Here is a 25,936-nt window from a genome sequence, read left to right as displayed (position 1 = left end):
ACTGAGGCTTGATTTATGACCCAAGATGTGATCTATCCTGGAGAATGTTCCGTGCAAACCTGAGAAGAAAGTGTAATCTGCTGATTCTGGTTGGAATGTCCTATAAATATCAATTCAATCTATCTGGTCTATTGTGTCATTTAAAGCTTGCGTTTCCTTATTAATTTTCTGTTTAGATGATCTGTCCATGTAAGTGAGGTGTTAAAGTACCCCACTATTATTGTGTTACTGTCAATTTCCTCTTTTAGAGCTGTTAACAGTTGCCTTATATATTGAGGTGCTCCTCTGTTGGGTGCATATATATTTATAATTGTTATATCTTCTTCTTGGATTGATCCCATGATCATTGTGTAGTGTCCTTCCTTGTCTCATAACATTCTTTATTTTAATGTCTATTTTATCCGATATGAGTATTGCTACTCCAGATTTCTTTTGGTTCCCATTTGCATGGAATATCTTTTTCCATTCCCTCACTTTCAGTCTGAATGTGTCCCTAGGTCTGAAGTGGGTCTGTTGTAGACAGCATATATATGGGTCTTGTTTTTGTATCCATTCAGCAAGCCTGTGTCTTTTGGTTGGAGCACTTAATCCATTCACGTGTAAGGTAATTATTGATATGTATGTTCCTATTACCATTTTCTTAATTGTTTTGGATTTGTTTTTGTAGGCCCTTTTCTTCTCTTGTGTTTCCCACTTAGAGAACTTCCTTTAGCATTTGTTGTAAAGCTGGTTTGGTGGTGCTGAATTCTCTTAGCTTTGGTTGTCTGTAAAGCTGTTGATTTCTCCATCAAATCTGAATGAGATCCTTGCCAGGTAGAGTAATCTTGGTTGTAGGTTCTTACCTTTCATCACTTTAAGTATATTATGCCACTCCCTTCTGGCTTGTAGAGTTTCTGCTGAGAAATCAGCTGTTAACCTTATGGGAGTTCCCTTGTATGTTATTTGTTGTTTTTCCCTTGCTGCTTTCAAGAATTTTTCTTTGTCTTTAATTTTTGCCAGTTTGATTACTATGTGTCTCGGCTTGTTTCTCCTTGGGTTTATCCTGTATTGGACTCGCTGCGCTTCCTGGGCTTGGGTGGCTATTTCCTTTCGCATGTGAGGGAAGTTTTCGACTATAATCTCTTCAAATATTTTCTCGGGTCCTTTCTCTCTCTTTTCTCCTTCTAGGACCTATATAATGCGAATGTTGTTGTGTTTAATGTTGTCCCAGAGGTCTCTTAGGCTGTCATCATTTCTTTTCATTCTTTTTTATTCTGTTCCGCAGAAGTGAATTCCACCATTCTGTCTTCCAGTTCACTTATCCATTCTTCTGCCTGAGTTATTCTGCTATTGATTCCTTCTAGTGTAGTTTTCATTTCAGTTATTGTATTGTGCATCTCTGTTTGTTTGTTCTTTAATTCTTCTAGGTCTTTGTTAAACATTTCTTGCATCTTCTTGATCTTTGCCTCCATTCTTTGTCCGAGGTCCTGGATCATCTTCCCTATCATTTTTCTGAATTCTTTTTCTGGAAGGTTGCCTATCTCCACTTCATTTAGTTGTTTTTCTGGGGTTTTATCTTATTCATTTATCTGGTACATAGCCCTCTGCCTTTTCATCTTGTTCATCTTTCTGTGAATGTGGGTTTTGTTCCACAGGCTGCAGGATTGTAGTTCTTCTTGCTTCTGCTGTCTGCCCTCTGGTGGATGAGGGTAACTAAGAGATTTGTGCAAGTTTCCTGATGGGAGGGTCTGGTGGTGGGTAGAGCTGACTGTTGCTCTGGTGGGCAGAGCTCAATAAAACTTTAATCTGCTTGACTGCTGATGGGTGGGGCTGGGTTCCATCCCTGTTGGTTGTTTGGCCTGAGGCAACCCAACCCTGGAGCCTACCCGGGCTCTTTGGTGGGGCTAATGGCGGACTCTGGGAGGGCTCACACCAAGGAGTACTTCCCAGAACTTCTGCTGCCAGTGTCCTTGTCCCCACGGTGAGCCACAGCCACCACCCGCCTCTGCAGGAGACCCTCCAACACTAGCAGGTAGGTCTGGTTCAGTCTCCCCTGGGGTCACTGCTCCTTCCCCTGGGTCCCGATGTGCACACTACTTTGTATGTGCCCTCCAAGAGTGGAGTCTCTGTTTCCCCCAGTCCTGTCGAAGTCCTGCAATCAAATCCCACTACCCTCAAAGTCTGATTCTCTAGGAATTCCTCCTCCTGTTGCCGGACCCCCAGGTTGGGAAGCCTGACGTGGGCCTCAGAACCTTCACTCCAGTGGGTGGACTTCTGTGGTATAAGTGTTCTCCAGTCTGTGAGTCACCCACCCAGCAGTTATGGAATTTGATTTTACTGTGATTGTGCCCCTCCTACCATCTCATTGTGGCGTCTCCTTTGTCTTTGGATGTGGGGTATCGTTTTCGGTGAGTTCCCGTGTCTTCCTGTCTATGATTGTCCAGCAGCTAGTTGTGATTCTGGTGTTCTCACAAGAGGGAGTGAGAACACGTCCTTCTACTCCGCCATCTTGGTTCAGGGCCACAAATTTCGCTTCGTCCTTAATTTTCTCCCACCAAAAGTATCAGCTTTTGTGAAGGCACCATCAGTGGCTGCTTGTTTGTTGTATTTCCAGTGCCTCACTCTGTGCCTGACAAATAGAAGCTATCCATGAATACCTTTTTTTGTTTTTAATTGGAGTATAGTTGCTTTACAATGTTGTGTTAGTTTCTGCTCTTTATTAATCTTTATTTTTGGCTTTATTGGGTCTCCCTTGCTGCACGTGGGCTTTCTCTAGTTGCGGTCAGTGGGGCCTACTCTTCGTTGCGATGCCCAGGCTTCTCGTTGTGGCTTCTCTTTGCAGAGCATGGGCTCTAGGCGCCGGGCTTCAGTAGTTGTGGCACACGGGCTCTGTAGTTGTGGCTCGTGGGCTTCAACAGTTGTGGCTCGTGAGCTCTAGAGTGCAGGCTCAGTAGTTGTGACTCACAGGCTTAGTTGCTCCACGGCATGTGTGATCTTCCCAGACCAGGGCTCAAACCCATGTCCCCTGCGTTAGCAGGTGGATTCCTAACCACTGTGTCACCAGGGAAGTCCCCACAGTACATTTTTTTCAATGCTAAATCCTAGTGTGATCTTTCTGAAGGCATTTAAACCGTAGAATTGCTTAATATATCTAATGTTAACAATGCACAAAGTCATATTTAAGTCATCATTATTTGAATAGTATTACTACTTTGCTTATAGTTGCACTTGCACAGGCAAGGACAACTATGTCACAGATGTTGCCTGTGCTATTAGAGATGTAAAAATGTCATTTTTGAGGTGCATCCCTATTTCAAAGTTGTTAAGATGTAAGAAACTTGAGTCATAAGAATTGATGAAATATAATGTACCCTGCTTTTCCGGAATGGAACTGGCTTTATAACATATTTCTTTCTGTTTGTCTGTGTCTCAAGTTATAACTATAAACTATATGTGTAGAGAGAGATAGGTAAAGATATGGATATGCACACACACTTTTTTCTGAACTGATAAGTAGATCTCTATTTTCTAGTTCCCAGATGAAGAAAACTTTCCAAAAGGAGGTACTAGCTTTAATATTGAAGAGAATTTTCAAGTGACAGCTGAGTCTAATATGGACTCAGTTGAAAATGATTGTAAGTAAATTATAAATAAAATGTAACATTAAGAAGTTATTTGACATTGAACAAACTATGTAAAGATCCATGCTTTTTTTTCCCCCCACAGCAATTTTAGATTTCCCTCTTAAAGATTCAGAACATTTATATAATTATTTGGATTATAATTTTAAATCAACAGAGAGGACTTCGTGGGAAGCAAATAAGGTATAATGTAAACAAAGGTTTTTTTGTTGGTTTTGTTGCCTGCACCCTGCGGCCCATGGGATCTTCGTTCCCTGACCAAGGATTGAACCCAGACCCCAGCAGTGAAAGTGCTGAGTCCTAACCATTGGCCCACCAGGGAATTCCCTAAACAAAGTTTTAACAGTTGTGAGTAAAAAATTTTTGTGGTCTTATAAGAAATGACTCTACTAAAAACTAAAATGATAAAATTCTTAAGACTAGATGATTTTTTTAACATGATCAAGAAAGTTTATGAACAGCCAACCATGATTATTTTAGTAATGAAACAGCACAGAATAATTTTTGTTAGAATAAATAACAAAATGTGGATTACTGCTATCTTCTTTGTTATTCAGATGTTTTATTTTTTGCAATGTGACATGAAATGCGAGGCATACATAATTAGAAAGGAAAAAATAGAATTAGATGAATCAATTAAAAATGAGGGCTTCCCTGGTGGCGCAGTGGTTGAGAGTCTGCCTGCTGATTCAGGGGACATGGGTTCGTGCCCTGGTCCGGGAGGATTCCACATGCCGCGAAGCGGCTGGGCCCATGAGCCATGGCCGCTGAGCCTGCGCGTCCGGAGCTCCACAGCGGGAGAGGTCACAACAGTGAGAGGCCCGCGTGCCACAAAAAAAAGAAAAAAAAAAAAGAGAGAGGTTTAAAAATAATTTTGTAAAGGAGCTGAAGATAAGATAAACTTGAAAAGTTAATAGCTATCTTAAACCAAGTAGAAAGTATACCAGAAAAAGAGTCCCAAGAGTAGTAACAAATGATATGCAATGAAGTGCCTAGGCATGATCTTAATTGGAAATGTGTGGAACATGTGTGAAATGAGCAATGAAATTTTACTGTGAAATATAAAATTTATGAATAAATAGGAATTCAGCAGTGTTTACTGAATGTCTTCTATAGGTCAGGAACTTGTAAGACTTGGATATAGAGTGTTGGACAAAACAGGAATGATCTCTGATTTTAAAGGCCAGCAGGGGAGAGAGATGTTACTCAAGAGAACAAACAAACTGAGATAAGTGCTGTACAGAAAAGTTGTGAAGATACTCTGAAATTATAGGGGAATCTACTTTATAGATGATTAGGAAGGCTTCTCCAGCTGTGGCAGCAGTAGGGGGAAGAACATACCACGTACAGAAACAGCAAGTGTAAATACCCTGCGATTGAAAAGCGTTGGGTGGGTTCAAGAATGTGAAAGGAGATCAAAGTAGCTGGATTGTGGAAAGTGACAGGGAAAGTGGTAATTAAATGAAATTGGGAAAGGGAGCAGGACCAGACATACAAAGCCTTGCAGGTCAGGTTAAGAACTTTGATATTGCTCTGTGTTCCCCGGGGAAATCACTGAAGGGTTTTCAGCAGAACACCCATTACATTTACATTTTTAAGAGATCTTGCTGGCTGCTGGGTGGAAGATGCATGTGATGGGCACTGTGGTGGAAGCCAGGGAACCAGTCAAGAGGAGCCGTAGACGATAGTGACTTGAAATAGAGATTGTGGCAGTGAAAGTGTAGAGCAGTTGATAAATAGATTTAAGATAAATTTTTGAGTTAGAAGCATGGATGTTGCTGGATTGGATGTAGAGAGTAGGATGAAGGAAGGGCAGGAGAAAGACTCCTGGCTATTTTGACTTAACAGCGTGGACTGAGGTGGGCTTTACTGAGTGGAGTAAGATGCAGGACTCAATTAGTTGGCTAGGGTTGCTGTAAGAAAATACCACAGGATAAGTGGCTTAAACAACAGAAATTTATTTTGTAACAGTTCTGGAAGGTAGAAGTTCAAGATCAAGTTTCTGGTGAGAACTCTATTCCTGGCTTACAGATGGCTACTTTTCACTATGCCCTCTCACTATGTCCTCACATGTCCTTCCTTGGTATGTGCACATGGAGAGAGAGAGAGCAAGAGAGAGCACAGCGAGTGAGAACTCTCTTGTTATAAGGATGCTAATTCTGTCAGATTAGGGCACCACTCTCATGACCTCATTTAGCCTTTATTACCTCTTAAAGGCCCTGTCTCCAAATACAGTCACACTGGGGGACAGGGAAAGGAAGAAAGCAATAATAAAAGGTGTTGAGTCCAGCTGGGAACCCTCTAAGAGACCTATAAAACAAAACTCAGAATTGTCCTCCCAAAGAATGAGGAAAGTAAGGTATTTATGCACCAATTCCCACCCCTCTTTGGCTGAAGATTACTCCTGGGCATATTAACCACCTGGCACTTCTGGTCTGCCCTACCTGCTGTCCCAGCGCGCTCCCCCAGCCGCTGTCCTCAGGCAGAATGATGCAGATGCTAGAGGTAGGAAGCCTGGGACAGGGAGGGGAGCAATTCCCCAACTGTAGATGACCTCATAGATGGGCCAAGGAGACATGGCCAGGACAGCAGCAGCGTCTGCTACAGTGGTTAATGGTGGAAAGTTTAGGAAGTTTTCAGTGGGCTGTGCTTCCTGCCATGTGGAGGAATCTGGTCTACAGGGAAAGAGAGAGAAGCAGACTTTCAGAGAAAGATACGGAGTTAGTGACAGCAGTGGAAGCCCTAATTCCAGCTGCCTGTGAGGCCCAAGCCCCAGTTTTGTCTGTTCAATTAGTATTAGATTTTTAGGGTGATTAATTTCTGGAAGCAGCAACAAAATTAAATACTGTTCTAAGGAGAATAACATAGAGAATAATATGACTGTTCAGATGTGGAATATATCAAAAAAGTCCTCCTAGACCTGAGGACCTAAGAGAAAGCTGTCCTTGGGTTTTCAGGAAGTTTTACCTTCACAGCTCCAAACATAAGATCTGATTAAGCCCGAGACCCTTAGACTGGAAACTGATCTTCACAACCAAATCCCCATAACCCAGATCAATCCAAATCAGAATCTGACCCATTTCAAGTAAATCCAACAGGTTTTATGTTCTGTATTTCACTTTCTATTATTCTTGTTTATTTTAGTGAGTTTATTCTGTCCTGCCCCTTTTGGAGGAAGCTTTGCCCCACTATAGCTCTACACAATGTGCTTGAAAGCGTTATTTTTACAATAGTTATTAGAATTCATTCAAACTATAGGGGAAAAGATTTTGATCTGTAGTTTTGTCTCTTCTTTCTGGATAGGTGACATCACCAGAACAAAAGATCTCCACATTAAGCCCTGTTTCTACTTTACCTTTGAACTCAAGAGATGAAGACTTCATGCTGGAATTCTCTGAGGAGTCCCAGAAAGCAAGAACTTTACCTGGTGATTTTCACTTTCTCAACTTAGACAGTTGCTACCATATGGCTCTAATCTGTCTGTCCATGTAAAGTGAAGTTTTTTATTTGAGAGATTGTTACTAAACTAAAAATAATCTTGAAACCAGATTCAATGTCTTATGCCCTCAAACCTTCCCACACCCTCTCTCCCTTTTGACTTTTTCTATTGGAGACGGCTCTTATTTTCAAATACAATACTCCCAGCTTTCTAGTTCCTTCTTATTTCTTCTCTCATCTTCTCATCGCAGACCTCTAAAAGTGTCTTCTACCATTGCCAACACTTCTCACAGTTGTAACTCCAGAGCCCGGCCCCTCTACAGCCCCTTCCCCTCTCAGGGAAAGGATTCATTGTGAATGTCTGGTCATGGTTGACCTTAGCATAACCTCTTAGTTCCCCTCTTTTGCTTTGGGATCCTGGCATATCAGGGAACTCTTCAGTTGCTGCTACCTCAATTGCATTCTCAGGCCTCTGTGTTTTCATACATTCTGACTCTTCCCTGTGAGTAATTTCCTGCTTCTTGATAAGTATAATACATTCTGTAGGATCCCTTTCGCTAACTTTTCTTTTTCTCTCTCTTTTCTTGTAATCTCATCCATGTATCTTCCCTTGATTCTGAAGTTATGTTGGGTGAGGGGTGAAGTTGTAGATAATTTTTTGGTCCTGGGTGGATGATATAAAAATAAAAACTAATGTGTCCGGGTAGCTGGGTTGAAGAAGGTTTAGTAGGTGTGGTTGATAGAGGAAACAAGGTAGGAAAGAGTCAGTATGGGAGCTGTGGGTATCTAAAACAGGTGAGGTGACAATGGCCTATAGATGATTTACACAGTTATACCATGACTCTTTTACTATTTAATGAGGTTTTAACTTTTCTGTCAGTGTTGCTTGATCAGCTTGTTAGAATTACAAGGTAACAGTTTATAAAAAAATATCATTGACTCACCTGCTGTTCTACTACCTTCCCAAGTGACCTCCAGAGTTTATTCCCAACAAAATAGAAACTCTATCAAGAAGGTACATTATTATAAAATAGGAAACCGTAGCATTTCAGAGAAAAACTTTAAGCTTATATAGTTCCCATGCAGTATTATTCATTATTTATTCAACAAATATTACTGCTTTTTACATTTTCAGGAATATATCAATTACTAACAATGCTGACAGAAGGAATTATAAAACTCAGCCAAAATCTGCCATAACATGAGTTTACCAGAGTTGAACTCTTATCACATAACAATATATCAAAATAAAGCTAAAAGTCTTCTTTACCCTGAAGGTCAACATATTAGTCTGTGAATGTAATAAATACATAAAGGAAGTTGCAACACATCGATAAGTAAACCTTGAACTTCAGTCTCTGGAGAATATAAAGTTGAGAACAAAAAACTAGTTCTGGGTTCTTGTCTTAACTCTGCCAATTGGTAGTCATGTTACCTCTAGGCCTTGTTGGCAATCTTATCTATAAAATGAGAATGATGAATCCCTTCTCGGCTATAAAATACTTTGAAAACTTCAGTGTTATGTAAATATAATGTAGTAATTGGTGGGGCGGTGGTGAGTGGAAATCCTTAGCTAAGAGGGAAAAGAAAAAGAGAAGGATTTCAAGTTTATTAACCTTGGAAAAGTTTCTTTATTTTTTGGAGACTAAAACCATTAAAGTTTTTTAAAGGAAATGTGATATTTTTGTTTGTTTTGGTACAAGGCATGTTGGTACTTTTTGCTTTTTTGTATGGATACCCACCGTTTTCTAGAGATTGGGTGATGTCCGTAATACATTTTTATTTAACTAGCTTTTTTTTTCTTTAGTAATGAAAAAATCGAGTTCTCTGGAGGATAAGAACCTTCAAAGGCTTTCATTAGTAAGTGGAACCCGAGTTCCACTTATTACTTTGCCACCTGCCAGTGGTCCACCTGATGTAGATTCTTGTTCATATGTGATCGACTGTGACAGGCAAGAGTCTTCTGGTTCTCCCATATTCAACTTTTGTGAAGAGTCAGAAGTTCCTTCTTTTAGCTTTGGGTCAGAGGACCAGAGCGAAACTTCTATCTCTAAAGAATCTAAGGAAGTGACTCCGAGGGACGTTTCACTTTTTGATAATATATCTCCTCAAAGCAAGTGGCTGAAATATCAAAACATACTCCAGTGCAACTTGACTACTCCAAACACAGTTGATCAGAAAGTAACAGATGGCTTCTTTGCTGAGGCTATTTCTGGGATGCATTTTAGTGACACGGGTGAAGGACAGAGTGGTGCTGTGAATGAAAGTTCTGTAGACTCTGTGCGTTTGCAAATCATGAAACACATGCTTCAGCAACAGCAGCAGGATTTTAGCAGTCAAGATTTGGTTTCCAGAAAGAAAGCGTTTTCTTTGAATTTAAAGCAGACTTCTAAGACTGAGGAAATTCAAAATGTGTTAAGAGAGTATGCCTGCTACAACTGCAGTGTAACAGATTTTCAGGTGAGGAAATGTACCAGTGTTTTGCATCTTTTTTCCAGTAGTTGTTATCTGAATTTCAACAAAAGAATTACCAAAATCATGTAGGTGCAATGATTTTCGTTTCGGAGCCAATGGCTTTGTTATTTTGGTTTTTTTTTAGAGTTTTCCAAAACTCTTGCTACACTCACATTTTCTTTGATTTAAGATCTTTCCTAGAGTTTGTGAACGTTAAATGAAATTATATATTTGAAAGTGTCTGGTGCAGTATCTGGCACATAATAGATACTTAATAAATTATAGCTCTGTTTCTACCATCACTTCCACTACTACTGTTACCATGATTGTTTTCATTTTTCACTCTCAGCTCAGTTTTGCTGATCAGATCATTATTAGGGTAAAGATACATCTTATTATACATTGGTTACAAACAATTCTTACTATAGTTGTAACCAGAAATAGAGATACATAATGATTCACTCACATCAGTTAAGTTTTTCCTAGCAAAAATATTTAAAAACTTATTAAGGGGCAGACAAGAAAAGTTAGTCTTATTTATCATTAAAAGTGCCATGGCGTAGCCTTTCTTGCTATACTTAGTTTCTCATTAAAAATTAGAAAATGGTTTTCATGGATTCTGGAAATCAAAAGAAAAATTTGTTTATTTCCTTTAACATATCTATGGAATTTGCTTATTAGTAACAGTATTTTTCTGGAGTTGTTATAATAACTTGAATTATTCCATTTCAGGAGATAAATGACTCCGAGCTATGCTTCCCAAGTGGGCAGAAAATAAAATCTGCATATCTTCCCCAAAGGCAAATTCACATACCAGCTGTTTTTCAGTCTCCTGCTCATTATAAGCAGATTTTTACATCTTGTCTCATAGGTATGACTTATCTTTTTATTTTATTATGATTGATTGCTACTTAATGTAAATAGTTTACCTGTAAGAAAGTGTATCTTTTATGAATTTTTACATTAAATTGTCTACTTGAGATTTGTTATTTTCTATATATTTAATCCAGTTTTTGACAGCAAGTTGTATTTTAATTTCAGATCAAAATTGAGTTTTGAGTGGGAAATGACAGCATTATCTTTTTCAAGGTGTAGTTTAAAAAAATTTTTTAACTGGAAGTGTTACAGTTAAATTGGTTTTGTTAAATTAAGTAGGAAATTTTAAGTATGGTGCATAGTTTGCTTTGTTCAAGAGTAAAACTGGACTTTTAAAAAATGGATGTTAGTATTAGGTTATAGTTTACTCTGTCAAAAGGCTATTTTCAAATTTAGCTAATACATATCTGATACAAATGTGAAATTGTTTTGTATTTAATTTTCATCTGTACCTATGTATTTTTTAAAATTATCTTGAAAAATTTTTTTGTAGAACATTTAAATATATTGCTGTTTGGGTTGGCACAAAGGTTGCACAGAGCTCTTTCAAAAGTTGACATATCATTTTACACATCATCAAACAGAGACAAACTGAGAAATGTAGAAAATAATGTGCCAACCTGCCATCATCGTCAGCCTGCAAAACTTGTCATGGTTAAAAAGGAAGGTCCAAATAAGGTATTGTTCCCTCTTCCCCTCCTTTCATGAGACAAGTAAGTCTCATAAAAGGCTTAGGTACCTATTGCTTTACAACAAGCTTAAAGAGTAAGTCTTGACTGGGAGCCTTCTGCTTGAGACATTAGTAACTAACATATAGTAAACTCTCAATACATTCTTCCTGAAAGATGATTTGCATTCGACGATACAAAAATATGAGTTAAAATCAACCTTCAAGTTGCTTAGGAACTTGTTGCACAGTAGTGGATGGAGAGAGATATATAAAAGGAAATTTTATATAATACTGTAATTGATAAAGTAGGAGGGATATGCCCAAATTACAGTGAGCACTGAGAAGGGAATATGTCCCAACTTGAGGGCTTAAAGAATGCAGAGATGAGCCTGAAGGAAGTAAAGGTTAAAGCTGGTCTACTATGTGATCCCTAGTATGAGTAACGTAACTGATAAGGCCAGGGGAATAGAAAAGCATATTGATTTAATTTATACTGCTGATAACATTATTATGGAAGAAGTTAAGTTAGTAAAATGTTTGTAATATTGACCGATGGTTTGTACTCGTAAGACTGTGCTTTCACTCATAATAATACAACTTTCCTCCATTGCTTGCATATTCCACTTCATCATTAGTTGAGTATGTAAATTTGGTTTTAAATTTAGTTTTCAAAAGCAAGAATTCATAAAAGTATTATAACCATAGAATAAAATATTATAGAGCCACTAAAAGTGTTTTTTTTTTTCTTTTTAAGATTATTTGATGACATGGTTGTCATGCTCATAGTATGTTGTTGGGTATAAGAGTTAGGTTATAGACTAGAAAATGTGTTGTTATCTGAGTTTTATTAAAACAATATACATGTGTGTATCCTTGTGTGTGTGTGTGCATGCTTGCACTTACGTGAGTGAGAAGAAAGTCTGGAAAGAAATGCACGAGGGGCTTCCCTGGTGGCGCAGTGGTTGGGAGTCTGCCTGCCAATGCAGGGGACGCGGGTTCGAGCCCTGGTCCGGGAGGATTCCCACATGCTGCGGAGCAGCTAGGCCTGTGCACCACAACTGCTGAGCCTGCGCTCCAGAGCCCGCGAGCCACAACTCCTGAAGCCCGGGCGCCTAGAGCCGGTGCTCCGCAACAAGAGAGGCCACCGCAATGAGGGGCCCGCACACTGCAGCGAAGAGTAGCCCCCACTCACTGCAGATGGAGAGAGTCTGCGCACAGTGACAGAGACCCAATGCAGCCAAAAATAAATAAATTTTAAAAAAAAAGAGTAAATGTTAAAAAAAAAAAAGAAATGCACGAGATGTTCCCTATAGTTGTTTTGGGGCAGCTTTTAGGTTTTCTATAGTGAACATGTTAAGTCAGATATCAATAAATATTATTTTTCAAATAAGGTTGAGATTTCAGAATAGTGTAATTTTTGATAAAAAGTAAAAAATGAAAAGTAGGTGGTTTTAAGTTTTAATTTATTGTTTAAATTAATAAAAAGATTAAGTTGTATAGCGGCTAATTTATTGGAGTACATTAATGCCAAGCAGTCTTTATAAAAGTCTTGACAAACATAGTACAAAAACAGTAAAAAATAAATAAATAAATAAAAACATTATTTTTCTCACTAAAGTTTCAATATCTTTTTCCCCTTAGGGTCGTCTCTTTTATACCTGCGATGGACCCAGAGCTGACCGATGTAAATTTTTCAAGTGGCTTGAAGAAGTGACCCCAGGATATTTAACACAGGAAAAATCTCTACCTAGCATGGTTTTAAATGATATAAAAAGTATTGGCTTGTACTTAAGAAGTCAAAAGATACCCCTCTATGAGGAATGCCAGCTTTTGGTGAGGTATGTTTTATGGTGCCAAGTAATTGCCTCTAATTATATCAGAAAATAGTAACCTCACAGAATTATGATCAGTTTTCAAAGAGACTGAGATAGGAAGAATGTCTAAAAGATAGAGTACCTCATTTTTTATGACTATAAAATGGCAATAATTCCCTAAAGCTATTTTTGGCCCCCTCTAAACATTGAGCAGTGTCAGCAATATCAGGATTACTGGCGGGAATGCCATTTTTCTAAGCATTTTTACATATAATCATAATTCTAAGGGAAACCCTATCAAACAAATCACAAGAATAATTTTTATCAGCACAGGATAATACATATTGGTCATTCACAAGCCTGAACTACATAGTTTATAGGATGATAGAATGCTACTTTTTGGAAACATGTCTTACAAAAGTTGGATTACCCAAAAAGTAAATATAATGAACATTTGCATGGTAATTTAATAATAACAGCATTTATTGGGAGTTTGTACATGCCAGGCACTCTTCTAAGCACTTTGCATGTATTATTTCATTTAATCATCATAATTTATAAGAAATGGTAATATGATAATTTATTATTCCATTTTTACAGTTATAGAAACTGAAGTACCCTGTCTTTTAGATACTATTCCTATCTCAATCTCTTTTAAAACTAATGATGTTTCTGTGAGGCTTGCTATTTTCTTCCTTTGACACAATGTATTTTTATTGTGTATATATGTATGAAAGTATATAAACATACACATCCCTGGTTCTTGCCTCTTCATACTGTATTTTAAAGATTTAAAAAAAAAATTTGTATCTTCAAACTTCCAGTTATAAAATAAATAAGTCCTGCAGATGTAATGTATAGCATGATGACTATAGTTAATATTACTTTACTGTATATTTGAAAATTGGTGAGAGAGTAAGAGCTCATTACAAGAAAAAATTTTTATTTGAAAAAAATTTTATACACGCAATGAGTTCTTCAGTGCTTTTTTAAAAAATTCAATTTATTTAAAAATAAAAACTTCATCCATTTTCTTCACAAGAAAAAAACTTTGTGTGGCAATGGATGTTAACCAGACTTATGCTGATAATTTCACAGTATATACATTTATCAAATCATTATGTTGTACACCTGAAACTAATATAATGTTGTATGTCAGTTATATCTCAAAAAAAAATCATACCTTAATATTCAAATTCACTTTTGTCTTTTACTCATTTTGCAGAAAAGGGTTTGATTTTCAAAGAAAACAGTATGGTAAACTAAAGAAGTTTACTACTGTAGATCCTGAATTTTATAATGAACCTAAGAGCAAACTTTATCTTAAGCTGAGTCGGAAGGAAAGTTCTTCGACTTACAGCAAAGGTAAGTTGATCTGATTATGTTGTGGCTGCGTCAAGCCTTGTATCTCAGTTACATACAGCCCTGTAAATTCTTTATATTAAAGAGATTTTTAAGAGTACAGTTTCATAGTACATATTGTGAATTATTGTATAATAAATTAGACCATTTCTAAAAAGCATATTTTATTTTATTCCCCCCACCCCTAAAAAGCATATTTTAAATTTTAGTTTTTTTAAAAGCTTTATTATAGGCTACCAAAAACTGTTTAATTTTGGTTAAAGAGTCACACCAAGCTCTTGGCATCATAAGTGTACTGAATGAACTGTATCCTGAACCTAATATAAAAAATAAGCTGAAAATGTAATGAGTTTAGTGATACTTCTGTCATTGCTGCACAATATGACAACCTTGGACCCCAAATTTTGTATATTTGGAAATAAAATCCTTAAAAATTTTTTTCTTTTTTTGGCTGCGTTTGGTCTTTGTTGCTGCGCACGGGCTTTCTCTAGTTGAGAGTGAGCAGGGGCTAGTCTTCATTGCAGTGCACGGGCTTCTCATTGTGGTGGCTTCTCTTGTTGCGGAGCACGGGCTTTAGGTGCGCAGGCTCCAGTAGTTGTGGTGCTCGGGCTTAGTTGCTCTGCAGCATGTGGGATCTTCCTGAACCGGGGCTCAAACCCTTGTCCCCTGCCTTGGCAGGCAGATTCTTAACCACCACGCCACCAGGGAAGTCCCTAAGTTGGGTTAATTTTTATCTTTGTTTTCATGACCTACACTTGTCATTGATCCTAACCTAGCTTGCTTTTGTTATTTGATTAGTTATTTTAAATGATATAAGAAACTTTGAATCAACAAAGCAAAGCTAAATCTAGTACCTTATAGCTACCTACATTTAAAAAAAAATACATTTATTTATTTATGGCTGCATTGGGTCTTAGTTGCAGTGCATGGGCTTCTCACTGCGGTGGCTTCTCTTGTTGCGGAGCACAGGCTCTAGGCGCATGGACTCAGTAGTTGTGGCAGACAGGCTTAAGTTGCTCCGCAGCATATGGGATCTTCCTGGACCAGGGCTTGAACCTGTGTCCCCTGCATTGGCAGGTGGATTCTTAACCACTGTGCCACCAGGGAAGGCCGGAATGTAGTTTTCTTTAAACAACAAGTTTTTTCCTTCATACTCATAATGGGTCAAATAATATGTGATTAAGTTATATAATTATAATAGCAAATACAACTAGTATAAATAAGTTTTAGAACAAATGCAGTTGACTCTTTGTAAACTCCACTGATGGTAGAAATAGTGCATAGATATTCTGGAAAGCAGTCTACTAGCTATGAGTGCTCAGTGTACTATGGAGAAGAAAGGAGAACGTTAATTAATCTGGAACATATGTTAAGTGGAAGTCTGTTAAGAGAACTTGTATTCTATCCATGGATTGCCAACTTTATTTGAGCATAGAAACCTTTACATGGTGGAGCATCTTTTTAGACTAATATTCTACCTTGGGAAAATCAAATGTAGCTATAAGAGAAAAATGAGTTAGATGTTATCTTTGCTTTATTTACAGCTTTTTTTTTAAATTATAAAGTAACTTTAAAAACATTAAACTAATTGAGTTAAAAACATGGGAATGAAATGTTATGTGTTTGGGTCTCTGGGTGGAATCTTGTTGGTGATAATAACCAAGTTTGTTTTTTTGAGAAATAATGTAGGACTAAGCATCAAAGAAATCCAAGGTAGCTTTGGGTGGAGCATAGTTCTGAATCCTTTAAAAGTGTTTGTCTTTTCAGATGATCTTTGGGTGGTTTCAAAAACCCTGGACTTTGAATTGGATACTTTTATTGCATGTAGTACTTTCTTTGGTCCATCATCTATCAATGAGGTAGAGCTACTACCTTTGAAAGGTTATTTCCCTTCGAATTGGCCCACTAACAGTAAGTATTATTATGCCCATATTAATTTGTATTAAAAAAGAATGAAAGACATGTGATGCACTGTGAGCAAGAATGCTAACTTTGTGTGGGATTGATTAAAGCCAACAAAAAGCATCCACCTCTACTTCCTATTATTGTGTACAGTATTCTTGAAATGTGTATGAAAGTTGAATATCTAAATATTTCTGCAGCTCAAGTCCTAGAGGGCTAACAATATAATAAAATCTTGACCCCTCACTTAAGTATTTTGTTAAAGTTGAATTTTACATGGTATATACCCGATTTCTAAAAATATAAATATTAAACATATAAATAAGAATTTCCTTAAATAATTTCTTATATCAAGTTCCAGTTCTTCATTTATTTAATCCTCTTGGTTTATTATTCTAGTAGTATACATTTAGTAAACAAATCATTTATTTTTACATTGAGAAGGTCTTGTAGATTTTGCAAGAGATTTCGTGAGCAGTTGAGCAGGAGGGTATGTTTTTCATTTGAGGCTATTTTATCATCTGCCTTGAGAAATTCTCAATAAGACAGTAGGCTATGAGCCTTACTTTTCTTTTAATAAAGGAAGCTTTAGTAAGCTGAATCCCTATCCAGTTCTATGAATCTGTATACTTCTCTACACATTTTGATCTCTGGAGTAATTTCTGATGGTTGAATTTGGTCCATATCTAATTAAGACACAGCATTTAATGACCCATTTCATAGACATTTTTAACTTGATTTTTTTTCTTTTAGAACTGAATAAACCTAGTCAATCAGCTTGAGTTCAATAAGAGCCTAATTAAGTGAACATTTGTCATTTTTTGAATGCATATTTTCATATTTGTTGCAGTTGTTTCCTCACCAATAAAAGCATTCTAATTTTCTGCTTTCCATATATTCCTATAAAATAATTGAGGAAGAAATGCAAGAAAATGTTAACAAATTCCATAAACACTACTGTACAATGTATGCTGATTAAATCAAACTGGCTGTTAAGCAGTGTCACCACACCCTAACTCAAAACAGTTATTCTTATTCATTAACTGACATATGGAAGTCCAAATTTGATCTTAAGTTATGCAATTTATAAAGTATGAATGAGCAGGTAGTATAGTAGTTTAATGGATAAAAGGACCTCTGCATGTACTTAAGCGTTTATTTTATGTTGTGTGATTAATTCAGTAGCTGAACTCTGAGTTATGTGTACATTTAATAGATTTTTTTTAATGGTTCATTTCATTTACATTAATGTTAATTTTCTGCATTCTGTCTACAGCAGTGGTCCATGCATTATTGGTTTGTAATGCTAGCACAGAGCTGACCACTTTGAAAAATATTCAGGATAACTTTAATCCAGCTACTCTACCTCTAACACAGTACCTGTTAACAATGTAAGTCATTATTTACCTTTGGGTCATTGGTATTAAAAAATGATGACTAATTATAAATATGAAAATGTAATAAAAGTACATTACATAAATTTTTGCCAACAAAGTGTTAATTTTCTTTCAGTGATTATGAGGTTACTGTTTTGTCAGTGGTTCAAAAGAGAAAGGGGAATACACATCATTTCCACCCATTCATCTATCTGTTTATTTATTTATTGTGGTAGAGTCTAGTAAGGGTTACTGCAAATCTTTTTCCTTTGTCAAGGAATAATTTCCTAAGGGTCTTTTGAGTGTTTTTATTTATTTATTTATCTGTACTTTTATGCTACAAATTATTTAACATTTAAAACATTTAAAATTATGTAACATTTTACAGCTTGAATCCAGTATATATATTGATACTAATTTTATTCTTGACATAACCTATATCTCATTTTTAATTTCTCAAGCACCATGCCCCTTTTTTAAAAATTGGGAGCGACATTATATTGAATTCATTAAAATGATAGAAAAAGTCTAGTTTCTAATTTGTAATATTATGATCTAACTTGTGGTATTTCATTTTTTTTCACCATAATAAAGTCCTAGGTAAGAAAAATAAATATCCTTATCCATTATGTCATTTATCTACTTTGAAAGGAATGCATTTTTTAAAAAATTTATTTATTTATTTTATTTTTGGCTGCTTTGGGTCTTCATTGCTGTGTGCGGGCTTTCTCTAGTTGCGTGAGCGGGGCCTACTCTTTGTTGCGGTGTGTGGGCATCTCATCGCAGTGGCTTCTCATTGCAGAGCATGGGCTCTAGGCACGCGGGCTTCAGTGGTTGTGGCTCACGGGCTCAGTGGTTGTGGCTCGCGGGCTCTAGCGCGCAGGCTCAGTAGTTGTGGCACACGGGCTTAGTTGCTCCGCGGCATGTGGGATCTTCCCAGACCAGGGCTCGAACCCTTGTCCCCTGCATTGGCAGGTGGATTCTTAACCACTGCGCCACCAGCAAAGCCCAGGAATTCAGTCTTAATAGAAATAAAACCAGTTTATTGCAGTTTTACCTTAAACGGAGGCTATATTAATTACCTAAGTCGGTTTTGTTTAATAGAACATGGGCTTTAAGTCAGTATATGACTTATTAGCTGTGTGCTTTGGGGGAAAAATGTTAATATTTCTGTACCTCTATTTGGGATAATTAACTACTTAGTACTGTTGTGAAGACTGCACCAAGTAACATGTAAAATGCTTAGTATAATGCCAGCACATAGTAGGTTTTCAACAAATGTTAATTCTCTTCCACCCTCCTCCAAATTGGGGTATATGTTTATTTGTGTCTCCAAAAAAATGTTAGCTGTGATGCTTATAAAGTGAAGGCTAAGTTATGACTAGGTCTACTCACCTATTTCAAAAGCCTCTCATTTAAAAAAATTTTCATTTGCTTAGGTCTTCATCAACTACAATGAGCAACAAGAGAGTCAATAAGAGAAAATTTATCCCACCAGCCTTCTCGAATATCAGCACAAAATTTGAACTACTCAGTATAGGAGCAACATTGCAGTTAGCTAGTGAGTTAATTCAGGCACACAAGTTAAACACGGATCAAGCTACAGCTCTAATTCAGATAGCTCAAATGATGGCATCACATGAAAGTGGTGAAGAAGTGAAGGAACTGGGAATTCATACCCTCCCTATCACGATCATACATGGTAAGAAGCAAGAAAACGGTTCTAGTAAATACATTGTCATACAAGCTTTTGTAACTCAATCTGCTCGCTTGTAATTTCCTAGTCAGACAAGATTCCAGAATAACTCTACATTTTTCAAATCTGGACCCACTTTAGTAAACTATTAGATGAGAGCAGAACTGACCACCCTAAAAGGGAGAATAGGCAGCATATCTGATGAATGGGTAACATTATACTCTCATTATCAAAGTATCCAGATTTGATCTAGACATCTACGTGTTGCTCTCTATTAATTCCTAGTCAGCTCACCCTTCATCCTTCATAGTAGCTATTCCAAACCTTCATCCTTCCCATAATACCATCCTTGCCCCTGCCCCACTCTCTCTCTCTGAAATTGATTTTGCTTCTAAAATAGGAAATGGAGGTCATAACAGAAACTCGTTTCAATGTCCTGCCTTCCTTTTCCAACTTACCTAAGTATGGACCTATTCTTACTCTTCTGGTTCTGTCTCAGTGAAGGAGCTTTACTTTCTCCTCTTCAGAGCTACTACTTTTATCTGGAATCTGTTCCCTCTTTAACTCATTTCCTCTCACAGACCTTTTCCCTGAAGCTGATCCTACTTTTCGTCCTATTTTGAGGATTTGCTTCACATCCACTCTGTTGACCAAGCTAGACACTTGGGAGTCATCCTAGATTATTTTTCTCCCTAGATTAAGTGACTTTCTCTTAACACTCCTCCATCTCTCTGTTTCTGTCCCCTCATCAGATCAGTCACTGAGATGTCCCTTCTTGTTTGTACCCACTTTTCATAGATTCTCTCCTCGCCAGCTCATTTGCACCTCCTCAATCCAAGCCTTCATCATGCCTCCGTATAGCTTAGTTGGTGAGACTACCCTGTAAAATGGGGTTTGATAATAGCATCTGTCTCATAGGTTTGGAGGATTAAATGAGTTAACATAAATAAAGGGCTTAAGGTGGTGGTGTCTGGCTCATGGGAGGCACTTAGTAAAGTTGGCATGTATTATTGTTATGATCACCTCACACTGCTTTCTAATTGACCTACCTTTAGTTTTACCCTTCTTCATATTTTCCCTCAAGTAGTTTTTCTAAAAAAAAAATCTGATTTAGTTCCATTGCTTAAAATCCTTCGTTGATTTCCCCTGGTCTTTAAGATAAAATTCAAACTTTTAGCCATAGCAAGCAGAACTCTTGTGATTTATCCCCTTGCCTACCTTGTCAGACAGCCTCATCTCTTGCCTATTTGCTATAGGCTGTATGGAAATACTTGTCAGCTGTGTGCTTTGTCATGCCTCTGCCTAGAATGACCCTCTCTTTAACAGGATATCTTATCCTGGAAGATTTAGTTCTGTTACTCTTTTTATTTTTAGGAAGCATTCCCAACTCCACCAAAGCAAAGAGAGATGTTCTTTCTCTGATACCAACAGTGTTACTTACCATATTGTTTTATCATTGTTCTTTGCTTGTCTATCTTCCTAAGTAGATGATGGTCTCATTAAATATGGAGGTCTTTTGAATAATTATCTATGTATTTATCCCTTGTCCTAATTAAGCACATAGTTAGCACTCAGTTAATATTTTTTAATAAATTACTTAAATGAAGGAGAGAGGGAGATGGATGAAATATTTCTTGTGCTTTTCAGAAATTTATTTATGATATTGCCTTTATTTTTTTCCCTTTCAAAATAATTAGGTGTTTTTGGAGCAGGAAAGAGTTATTTGCTGGCGGTGGTGATTTTGTTTTTTGTGCAGCTATTTGAAAAGAGTGAAGCTCTTACCGTTGGAAATGCAAGACCATGGAAAGTTTTGATTTCTTCTTCTACTAATGTAGCTGTTGACAGAGTACTAATTGGGTAGGTATCACAGGTATATTTCAGTACCTAATGTTTTAGGTTATTGTTGAGAGAGGTAGATCACCATAGGCCCTGAGTGTCCATGCACATTTTTCCTGGGTATGCCAGACATGCAAGGCCTTTATCTCTGACTCAAGAACCAGCATCCATGAAGCAGTAACAGGCTAACTTATTAGTTGCTCGTGTAAAAATTTGAGTCCAGCCCAGAATGTGTATTGTTGGGGGAGGAAACTACCGTGCAAGGCCCTGACCACTCTTACTCAGCACATTTCGTAGGGTTGTGTCTGCAGTGAGCAACCTTGACTGATGAGGTAGTATCTCCCTCCCCGACAAAGAGCAGGGTTACTTACTGCTTGTTATAAAAATAGTGGATTCCCAAGCTCAGTGTTCCTTTCCTACAACTCAATCCACTGCAGTGCAGGCGTCCATTTGGATTCTCTGTGTCTCCTCATAGGACAAGGGGACCAAGGGAAACCACAGTAGATATGTTGGTGCTTATGCTGCTTCCTGTGCCATAAGTAAAAGTCCTTTGTCTCTGACCCAGGAGCTTTGGGTTGTTACCTTGGAAGTAGGCTAAAATTGCAAAACCAAGTCATGGGTCATTCTCTTATCCACCTGCCTATATGAACAAATAATGGTAAAATAGCTGAACAGTTTGATTAAATTATGTTTTTGGTTTCAATAAGAGGGATCTACCTTTAGTTTTACCTTTATCCCATCCCTGTACCAAAATTGTCAGGTTTTGTATTTGATTTTATCCTACTTACAGACTAATAAGTTAGCCTGTTGCTGTTTCATGGAAGGCAATAGCACAATCTGTTTTACAGGTGTAAAATTTTTGTGTAAATTTTATTAAAAATTGGGACTTCCTTGGTGGTCCAGTGGTTAAGACTTGGCGCTTCCACTGCATGGGGCGGGTTTGATCCCTGGTTGGGGAACTAAGATTCTTCATGCCGCAGTGTGGCCAAAAAAAAAAGCAAAGAAAGTATTACGTAATGTTTTACCAATATTCCAATGTTTAATGATCTGAATTTCACACAAATGATAAAGTTTGATTAGGAGAAATAATCCGTTATTTGTAAGTGTAGACTTTTTAAAAATTAACTTTTATAATTATATAAGTTAATGCTTATGGCAGAAAATATGCAAGACAGTACAGAGAATATTTTATTATATTTCTTTACAGACTTTTAATACATATACACACACTCATTTTGTTTTCCAAACTTAGGATTCAACAGTATATATTGTTTTGGGTCCTGCTTTTTTTTTTTTTTTTTTTTTGCGGTACGCGGGCCTCTCACTGTTGTGGCCTCTCCTGTTGCGGAGCACAGGCTCCGGACACGCAGGCTCAGTGGTTATAGCTCACGGGCCCAGATGCTCTGCGGCATGTGGGATCTTCCCGGACCGGGGCACGAACCTGTGTCCCCTGCATCGGCAGGCGGACTCTCAACCACTGCACCACCAGGGAAGCCCTGTCCTGCTTTTTTTTACTCAGTGATTATTTCTCTATGGTATTAAAGCTTAGAAACCAAAATTTTTCATAGCTCTATTAAATGCAATGATTTTCTTATACGATAAGCAATTTTTGATCAGTAAGTTCTTACCAGATTTTTGCCATTATAAATAATATTGCAACCAAGTTCCTTAAACATAAATCTTGGTATCCATTTCTTATTCTTTCCTGAAGAAAACGTCCTAGGCCTAGAATAAAAGATATGAACATTTTTAAGCTTCTTAATATACTTTGCAAGATTGCCCTCCAGGAAGGTTCTACCTGTGTGTACTCTTTCTTCTGAGTAATCGAAAACAGTGGCTGAGGACATTTTCTGATTCAAGATAATGACAAGTTACCTGGAGACTAAACAGCAAAGAACTTCAGATTGCTTAGCCTAAGATTAAAATTTAACTGTAAACTGTTAGAAAAGAAAAATCAAGAAGCTAGAAGAGTAAGTACTAACTACTGAAAAGTAACAGAAAACACATAGAAGAGATTCTTTAGGGCTTCCTTGGTGACGCAGTGGTTGAGAGTCCGCCTGCCGATGCAGGGGACACGGGTTCGTGCCCCGGTCCGGGAGGATCCCACATGCCGCGGAGCGGCTAGGCCCGTGAGCCATGGCCACTGAGCCTGTGCGTCCGGAGCCTGTGCTCCGCAATGGGAGAGGCCACAACAGTGAGAGGCCTGAGTACCGCAAAAAAAAAAAAAAAAAAAACTACAAAAAAACAAAGTTGCTCCTAAAGACATAATAATATGGAAAGCAATAGCTACCATATATTTAGCATCGAGATTTAGTAGAAAGAGTGTTAGCTTCTTAACATACCTTATCTTATTTAATACTCATTACAGCTCTGCACAATATCTTATGTTAGAGATGAGGAACTGAAACTCAAGTCAGGTATTTTGCTGAGGCCACATAGCTAAGAAGTAGACTCCCAACCACTGCGCCACCAGGGAAGCCCTGTTTTTTTGTAGTTTTTGTTTTTCTTTTTGGCCACGCGGCTTTTGGGATCTTAGTTCCCTGACCAGGGATTGAACCTGGGCCACAGCAGTGAGCCAAATCCTAATCACAGGACCACCAGGGAATTCCCAGGGCAATGTTACTTGTGATAAATTCTAACATAAATATTTTATGAACGTTTCATGAGCCCTCAACATAAGATGATACATATTTTTGGGCTTCCCTGGTGGTGCAGTGGTTAGGAATCCGCCTACCAATACAAGGGATACAGGTTCGAGCCCTGGTCCGGGAAGATTCCACATGCTGTGGAGCAAATGGGCCCGTGGGCCACAACTACTGAGCTGGTGCTCTGGATCCCACGAGCCATAACTACTGAGCCCATGTGCCACAACTGCTGAAGCCCGCACGCCTAAAGCCCGTGCTCCGCTATGGGCGAGGCCACCACAGTGAGAGGCCCACGCACTGCGGCAAGGAGTGGCCCCTGCTCGCCGCAGCTGAGGAGGGCCCGTGCACAGCAATGAAGACCCAATGCAGCCAAAAATAAATAAATAAAGTTAAAATAAAAGAAAATAAAGGCATGCTTTAAAAAAAAAGATAATACATTTTTTAAAATTCTCTGAAACACATTTTATAAAAAAGTCTTTCAACTACATTATATTTACTTTGAGGTTAGCCATTTCATATTGAACTACATAATATAAAATATACTGTTATGCAAAGTTAATTTTAATAATGTAAATATTATGTGAAACTTTTAGATTCCATTTTCTAAATAATCAGAATCTATTTTACCCTGTTTTCTTTAAAGGCTTCTTAGTCTTGGATTTGAAAAGTTTGTCAGGGTTGGGAGTGTCAGGAAGATTGCCAAGCCAGTTTTACCTTACAGGTAAGAACGCTAAATTCCAAAAGTCACAGAATGTTCACAGAAGTATAATTTTATATAAGTCTTACCTTAAATCTGGTTTCTGAAGAAGACTAGAGAAAGCTGTATCTTTTTCTTGGTGTTAATTTAGGAAATCTGTATTTTACTTTTTTGTGATGCTGTGAAAATGGAATCAAAGGGTATTCTTTTATGTAATTCCTTTTTAAGTTTGCATGCTGGCTCAGAAAATGAAAATGAACAATTAAAAGAACTACATGCACTCATGAAGGAAGACCTGACTCCTGTGGAAAGAGTCTATGTGAGGAAAAGTATTGAGCAGCATAAACTGGGGACCAATAAAACCTTGCTGAAGCAGGTGAGGGGAAACAGCTTCAGTTTGTTTATTTATTTAATTTATATATACGATTCAGATCCCTTTTATTCCTGTTGATAGGAGTATTATTTCTATTTATTTCCCTTAAATAAAACAAATGACTGTGATAGCTCAGATTCAACTGAAGTGTGCCTGTCTATCCAGTGCACGTTTTATTGCAAAGCGTTCTTCAAATTTGTGAACACATCCAACTCTCCGTGACAGAGTCATCTTTTCTCTTTCTCCCTATGTGCATATCTTTTTATAGGCTTAAGGGGAAAGTGAAGAGGTGGGAATAGATTCCTGGGAAGTTAAACGAAACTTGGCTTTTTTCTAGGAGAAACAGAGGAAGAGAAAGTCTGACACTCGGCAAAACATCCAAGTTCATTTTTATCTTTGGTGCTTTCCTAGAAACCAAACCAATCCTTTCAGGGTCTGTCTGAAATCTATCCTAAGAATCTAGGAGGATCAGACACTTAATCCCAGGTGTTGGGAACCAACACTGGACACATAGGGTCTCCGGCTGCAACAAGTAGCATCATCTCCTTCATCAAGTTCTGATCCAGGCCAGTCTGGGTGTCAGCTGGGAGGAGAGTAAGAAGTCATTTAGTAGCTTTCTCCTGTGAAAGGAGAGCCTGGGGGGAAGAAAAGGGAGTGGAGGAAAAGAGGGTTGTTGGCTTGTTGGACAATGTGGACATGGGTCCACTTTTTCTGCGAGAGATTTGGGACAGTCAACCTGTTTGGGACCCTGTTTTGGTCAGCTATTGCTGAAATCATGTTGCTTAACAAACAAAATCTCAATAATTTAAGACAACAAACTTAACAACTCTACAGGTCATTTGGTGTGGGTCAAGCCTCTCGTTCTGAGAACAGTTGTCTGTGGCATGATGCCCCTCTCCTGACAGACAGCAGAAGTGCAAGAGGGCAGGCAAGATCATACAAATACGTGTAATCTTCTGTTCCCAGCACGTCAGCTAACATTCCATTGCTATAAAAGGTCATATGGCCAAGCCCGACATCAGGGGGCAGGGAAGTATACTCCACCTACTTCTCTGGTGGGAGACACTGCAGAGGCACGCAGCAAAGGGTGTGGATGAGTAATACTGTCACGGGGAAGGAGGGAATTGTAAATAATAATCAATCTACAACAAGTTTGGGTTCTAGAAGTCCTCGGAAG

General features: G+C 37.9%; 1 protein-coding gene across 1 annotated transcript in view; it reads left to right on the top strand.

The window, feature by feature from the left end:
• The window catches only part of ZGRF1 (zinc finger GRF-type containing 1), a 70,407-nt gene that overhangs the window by 37,634 nt on the left and 6,837 nt on the right, over positions 1 to 25,936 (top strand). Inside the window, exons 11-22 of the mRNA XM_060147408.1 lie at positions 6,924 to 7,074; positions 8,866 to 9,518; positions 10,245 to 10,383; positions 10,882 to 11,066; positions 12,700 to 12,896; positions 14,098 to 14,237; positions 16,002 to 16,145; positions 17,413 to 17,527; positions 18,952 to 19,214; positions 20,906 to 21,065; positions 24,333 to 24,410; positions 24,615 to 24,762. Of these exons, the coding sequence (XP_060003391.1) occupies positions 6,924 to 7,074; positions 8,866 to 9,518; positions 10,245 to 10,383; positions 10,882 to 11,066; positions 12,700 to 12,896; positions 14,098 to 14,237; positions 16,002 to 16,145; positions 17,413 to 17,527; positions 18,952 to 19,214; positions 20,906 to 21,065; positions 24,333 to 24,410; positions 24,615 to 24,762 (2,373 nt within the window). The remainder of the gene's footprint in view (positions 1 to 6,923; positions 7,075 to 8,865; positions 9,519 to 10,244; positions 10,384 to 10,881; positions 11,067 to 12,699; positions 12,897 to 14,097; positions 14,238 to 16,001; positions 16,146 to 17,412; positions 17,528 to 18,951; positions 19,215 to 20,905; positions 21,066 to 24,332; positions 24,411 to 24,614; positions 24,763 to 25,936) is intronic.

This window comes from Lagenorhynchus albirostris, chromosome 4, assembly GCF_949774975.1.
Source record: "Lagenorhynchus albirostris chromosome 4, mLagAlb1.1, whole genome shotgun sequence".
Lineage (NCBI taxonomy): Eukaryota > Metazoa > Chordata > Mammalia > Artiodactyla > Delphinidae > Lagenorhynchus > Lagenorhynchus albirostris.
Note: the sequence above shows the minus strand (reverse complement) of the source record. Positions and strands in the feature narration are given on the sequence as shown.